This window comes from Gavialis gangeticus, unplaced genomic scaffold (assembly GCF_001723915.1).
Source record: "Gavialis gangeticus isolate Ggan-Ray unplaced genomic scaffold, GavGan_comp1, whole genome shotgun sequence".
Taxonomy (NCBI): domain Eukaryota; kingdom Metazoa; phylum Chordata; order Crocodylia; family Gavialidae; genus Gavialis; species Gavialis gangeticus.
In genome coordinates, this window is record NW_017728993.1 from 24,486,221 (window position 1) to 24,492,340 (window position 6,120).

At 60.9% G+C, this 6,120-nt stretch overlaps 1 protein-coding gene across 1 annotated transcript in view; it reads left to right on the forward strand.

Moving 5' to 3' along the window:
* Window positions 1–6,120, forward strand: part of POMGNT1 (protein O-linked mannose N-acetylglucosaminyltransferase 1 (beta 1,2-)) — a 21,684-nt gene that overhangs the window by 10,790 nt on the left and 4,774 nt on the right. The window contains exons 6-10 of the mRNA XM_019501377.1: window positions 634–751; window positions 963–1,061; window positions 2,007–2,134; window positions 2,536–2,606; window positions 2,915–2,990. Of these exons, the coding sequence (XP_019356922.1) occupies window positions 634–751; window positions 963–1,061; window positions 2,007–2,134; window positions 2,536–2,606; window positions 2,915–2,990 (492 nt within the window). The remainder of the gene's footprint in view (window positions 1–633; window positions 752–962; window positions 1,062–2,006; window positions 2,135–2,535; window positions 2,607–2,914; window positions 2,991–6,120) is intronic.

Here is a 6,120-nt window from a genome sequence, read left to right on the forward strand (position 1 = left end):
GGGCTTTGGGGGGGGGGGGGTTGCTTTCTTTGGTAGCAGGGGCACGGCCTCTACCTGAGATCTCTGGAGCATCTATTAACAACCTTTTACAGCGGTAGGATGTTGGCCATCGTGGTCCCCCCGCTTGCCGTGGGGCAGGTGCGGGTGTGATGCCTGGTGCTGTGTCAGGGGTGATGGTAGTTTTACAAAGAGTTTAGGTGATGAAGTGTCTGGGCTGGCTTGGACAGATGCCGCCGGGGTCGGACTAGTTGTCACCTGCGAGGCCCCTTCCAGTCACTTGGGGAAAGTGCACCCTGGCTGGGGAGAGCCACGTAACACTGACACCCTCCAAGCCTTAGGGCACGTGGATGGGGTGAATAATATCCCAGTCCAGGGTGGGTGTGAGCATCGGGGACTTTCCTACCAGCCCAACAGACTGTGAAGTAGGGGCTGGGTTTTTTCGGCAACGGTCGCGACTTGAAGCTAAAGGCCACGTGGCCGCATGTCAACGGTCCTGTCGCGCGTGCCAAAAATCGCATCCGGGCATGAGTGGAGAAGGCTTTGCTCTGGGTCAGGATATCTGCCATCCTAGTCGAGGGCTGGATCTTGCCCCTGGGTAGGTGCTGCCTGTTGAGTGCCGGTGTTTGCTTGCAGGACGAAGGCTCCTTCCACCTCAAGGACACGGCCAAGAGCCTCCTGAAGAGCCTGGGCAGCCAGGTGGCCGCATCCCTCGGCTGGAGGGACATGTGGACGTTTGTGGGGAAGAAGGGAGGTGAGAGGGCAGCAATGCCTTTCCCTCCCGGGGGCTGGGGAGGAAGGGATCATCCAGCCCCTGTCCTCTGCGTAGGGGAGGGATGGGACACGCCGGGGGGTTGACGGCTCTGTTGAGCGGGTGGGAGCTGGCCGGCCTTCCCTGATGGCCTGGTGCCGGGGGGATGGGCCCTGCCGGGCATCTGGACCCTGACCACGTGTCTGCTCCTCAGGCGAGGTGTATGGCGAGAAGCACTCCAAGTCCCCGGTGCTTTCCACCTGGGGCGACCCCGTCCTGCTGAAGACCGAAGTGCAGCTGACCTCCGTGGAAGGTGGGTGACGTGGGGGGGATGTTTCCTGTGGCTCGGGGGGTGTCTGTGTCTCCCGCCTGCATACACGTTTGCTAAATAGTTGATGCAGACTATTGCTCCAACCCCCTCGTGCCACCCACGAACCTCTCCCTGGGGGGTGTTGGTGCTTTTGGCCTGGGCTGGCACCCCTGGGCTACAAAACTGGGGTGCCGCCCCTCCTGGGGAAGCTAACCCGGTGAGGACATGGGGTTAATGTGTCCGGATGTGGAGTCTGGCGAAGCTTTTCCATCTCTAAACCCATGTACCCTCCTGGACAAGGCCTGTCCCCAGGGATTGTGGGGCTGTGGGATATGGCCACAAGCACCCAAATGCTGCACTCGGGGTAGTGCAGCAGCAATGGGGACACGGGCACTCAAGTGTGGCCTTGTCTGTGGCTGTTGCCACCGGATAGGGGTGCTGTAGGCGTGGCGATGCCTGTGCTGTGCTATGGGGGCTTCTGGGCTTTGCTGGTTGTCCCCTGTCCCCTTTTCTGCTCCATGTGTCGGGGGTTTTAAGCTGTCTTCAGAGGCGTTGGGTGCTGGCTGCAGTCGGGGCTGGGGCCAACCCCACAGGATCCTGGCTAGAGGGTCTTGCTAGATCATCCTTTGCCCGCTCACGCGGGAATGCCAGGAGCAGCTTGGAAACATAATGGGAGACAGGAAAAGCCTCCCTGAGCCCCCTCCTTGAACCCTGGGTGGCTGCAGAGCAGCCAGCTGGGAGCTGCTGTGTCCACGGTGGGAGGATTTGAACCCAGGTGCCAGCCTGGGTGGGCATCTTGCCCCACGCAGCATGCCCCTCGCCCGGGGCAGTCGTCCAGCCGTGCCTGGAGCTGCAGGCGGGGGGGCAGACGGGCAGGGCCGGGGGGAGAGGTGCCCGAGACAGCAGGGACGTGGCGAGTCTCGCGTCTCCCCTCTTGGCTGCCTGCAGAGGCCGAGTGCCACTGGCCCGACACGGAGCTGAACCGGCGCCGGAGGCAATTCTGCAGCAAGGTGGAGGGCTACGGCAGCGTGTGCAGCTGCAAGGACCCCACGCCCATCGAGTTCAACCCCGACCCCGTGAGTGCGCCGGCCTTCCCTCTCCTGGCTTGAGCACGGCCCCGGGCTTGGTCTTGAAGGGAAAAGCTGGCCCACAGCCACCTGCAACACCTGGGTTTTCTCAAGCCATCTCCCATCCCTGTTCACCTCTGCTTTTGGTTGCAGCCAGCTTGGGGTAGGCAAGCTGCTGGAGGTGTCCGTGGCGGGAGGGTGGCCAGGATGTGACTAGCAGGGTTATCCTCTGTCTTGGGCTGGGTTGCAAGGGAAAGCCCTGTTCCTCAGGGATGGCATAACCCCCAACCCTGGGCAGCGCCGCCCTCCTTGTCTTCGCCCCTCGTCGGCCTGCTGCTCTCGCCCAAGATGATGCACAACCCCCCAGGCTGCTCCTGGGAGCCCTGACCCCTGGCCCTTTCGTCTTGCAGCTCAAGGACAACAAAGTCTATAACGTGCCTGTCGCCGTCATTGCGGGGAACAGACCCAACTACCTGTACAGGTGAGCGCGGGCGGGACTCGGCACGTCCCTGCCACGGGGGCGGCCGGGCGGCAGACGGGGTCCCCGCGCAAGCAGGGTGAGAGGCATCTCATGCTTCCCTCCTGCGTACCCACCGTGGTCACGGCCACCCCTCGGCCTAGGGGATGCTCTCCCAGCGCGGAGACTCTCCAGCCCTCCCTGAAGGACTCGGGTTGAGAGCAATGGGAGTCTTAGGGGGGTACTTCTCCTGCCCCGTGAAATGCAAGCATCCCTCCCCTGCATCAGCTCCCGGCAGGTTTCAGCCCCTCCTGTCTCCCTTCTGTCCGCAGGATGCTGCGGTCCCTGCTCTCGGCTCAAGGGGTGAATCCCCAGATGATCACGGTCTTCATTGACGGGTATTACGAGGTAGGAGCTCCTCTCTGCCCAGGGCCCTGCTGCTATCCTCATCCCCTTTGGCGCTCTCCCCCTCTCCTGCCAGCCGGCTTGGAGGGGCTGATGCCCCACTGGGCTTATTGGCAAGTGGCAATGCCCCCGTGTTGCAACCGGGTGGGGGGGAAGGCTGTTTAAAGGATGGCAGGGGGGTTCCCCAGTTTCATGGAGGGGTCCATCCATTCGCACCGCTGGGCTGGGAGATATCAGGGCTTCGCCTCGCTGGCGTTTGTCATGGGGTCAGGGCTGGACATTTTCCTGGTGCCTCCGGTTAGGTTTGTCCTGGCAGCAACCCAAGGGGAAGGGCAGGGTGGGCCAAGGCACGATCCCTGCGCGATGCCCTCATGCAGACACGTGTAACACGCTCGGACGGTGCTTTCGCCACGGCGGCTGGCTGGGCAGAGGGCCGCTGTGGGCACTGCTGCATTGATGCATCGCTGTCCCAGCAAATATTGCTCCTGCAGACTTGGCTTTGGAGAGTGCCCTGCGGTAGGGGCCTCAGGGGCTCTGCTTTTTTACCAGGCCGATGCGCTGCGCTGGTTGCCACGTGCGGCCAGGAAGGAGTTTATTCCCCTCGATCCGCTACAGGCATCGGGGCGTTTTCACCTTCGTCCGAGGCTGGGGATGGGGACTGCGCCAACGCTCCTGCTGGGGCCAACCCCAGAGTCTGGCCCTTCTGCTCAGGCTGATGCAGTGGGGGCAGGAAGGGATTTCCCCCCACCCTCCCCGGTCAGACTGGTCTGGACTGGGGGCATTTGCCTTCCTCTGTAGCAAGGGCACGGCCTCCGCTTGGGGTCTCTTGAGTGTATCTGAACCCCCCCGGCAGCAGCCAGACGCTGCCAGCCCTCATGCCCCTGCTTTCCCTGTGGCAGGTTCAGAGGCTGGAGCCGTCGGTGGGCAATGAGCCTTGCAACGGTGCGACAGGGTTGACTGCATAGCTTTAGGATTAGGTCCTAGGACTTGTATAGGATGGTTTGGACTGGCTGTGCCCAGGCTCTTCTCCTGATCCAGCCCTGAGTGTCTGAGCTGGTCTTTCTCTAGTGTTGTTTGGGGCAGAGACCTGCCCTGGGACCCGAGCGTGGGGGGGCATTGTTACCGCCCGTTAGCACCGGGTCTTCAGATGGCATCTCCTGGTGAAAGCATTGATAGGAACATGGAGCTGGGGGGGTCCTCAATCCCCCCTGTCGCTGCCTGTCTGAGGAAGGAGTAAGCTGCCGCAGGTCTCTCAGACCTAGGTGCACTGGGTTGAGGGCCTCCGTGTGCAAGTGGTATGTAGCACCCAGTGGTCAGAGGTGGGTGGCAGCTGCCCCACGTCCCATTGTAATAGGACCCCGGGGTCCCAATTGCCCTCTGCCCACAGGACAGGGTGCCTGGGTCCATGTAACACACAGGGGCATCAGTATAACGGGCTTAGCACAGCTGTCTCCTCCATCAGAGCCTGTGTTTCCGTCTCCTGCATGTGTAGCGCCTCTCTCTGTGTCTGCAAAGCCTCTGGCTTCGAGAGTAGCAGGGAGTCGAATGCACGCGAGGCCCAGAAGGGGTTAAAAATCCCTGTTGCTGCAGTGACTAATGCTCCCCAAGGGAAGGAGAGCTGCATCCTGTTGCCATAGCAGCTGGACCAGCATCACTTGGAAACGGGGCCGCGTGCATGCCTGGGCTGTGTTGGAGAGATTTCAGATCCCGGCTTTTTCTGCACGGGGCATCCAGGAAAAGCTAAAACCTGGGAGACAGGCTTGGACCGGAGGGCAGGGCATCGGGGAGAACAAGGGGCCTGGTTAGTGGGGGACCTGAGCTTGCTGGTAGGTGATGGAAACAGACACATCCCTATTGTACCTGCATGAAACAGTCCCCGTACCGCCCCTCCACCTTCGACGGGCTGCTGTACAGGCGCGGCTGTGAACGGCGGTAGGAGAGAGGGAGCTGCTCTTTGGGATGGACATAACTTCTACAGGGAGCTGGATCAGTGTAGCCGTCACTCTGAACGGAGCGGGGTTACAGCCGCGGCGGGGTTGCTTCGCTCGCAGCGGTATCGGGGCATGCGGAGGGCTGCATCATCCGGCCTGCATGGTTCGCGCAGCTCTGGGCATTTAGCAGTAGGCGAGTGGTGCCACTACTCCCGGCTGACAAATTTCCAGGCCCTGAGGGCACCTGATGTCAGGGTTTGGGGGGTGACATGGGCCAGCTTCTAGCAGGCAAGGCTGTAGGACCCTATCTAGGTGCATAGGACCAGGTGGAGGCAGTACAGGCCCCGATCCTTGTGCATGGGGCACGATCCAGCCTGCAAACCAGCCCCGCATCTGGTCCACAGAGCTGAAAGCAAAGTCCATCCTGTCTCGGAGGAAAGGCAGCAGGAGGGCACAGCAGCCCCTTTGGCTCTCCAGGGAACTGGCAGACCTCCTGCATCTTAAAAGGAGGACCTATAAAGGATGGAGGACTGGAACCGCCACCAAGGAAGAATACTCTGCATTAGTCCGGACTTGCAGAGAGCAAATCAGGAAAGCCGAGGCTGCGACTGAACTCCAGCTAGCTACAAATATCAAGGACAATAAAAAGTCCTTTTTTAGATATGTGGGGAGCCGGAGGAAAAACAAGGGCAACACTGGACCCCTGCTAGACCAGATGGGGCAGCTGACGACCGATGCCCAGGAAAAAGCAAACTTGCTAAATGGGCACTTCGTGTTAGTTTTCCATCAGCCTCATGGGACGGCCCTGCCCACTATGGGTCAGGGAGGCCCGGGTGAGGGAGATTCCTTGCCTTTCATCGAAGCTGACCTCGTGAAGGATCACCTCGACAGGCTGGACACCTTCAAGTCAGCCGGCCCTGACGGGTTACACCCCAGGGTACTTGGGGAGCTGGCGAGCATCATAGCCCAGCCCCTGGCACGGGTCTTCGAGAGCTCCTGGCGCTCTGGTGAAGTGCCCGAGGATTGGAAGAAGGCCAATGTGGTGCTGATCTTCAAGAAAGGGAGGAAAGTGGGTCCGGCAAACTATAGGCCCATCAGCCTGACCTCTGTCCTGGGGAAAGTCTTGGAAAAGATTATCAAGGAGGCCATCCTTAACAGACTCGCTGAAGGCAACATCTTAAGAGATCCCCAGCATGGGTTTG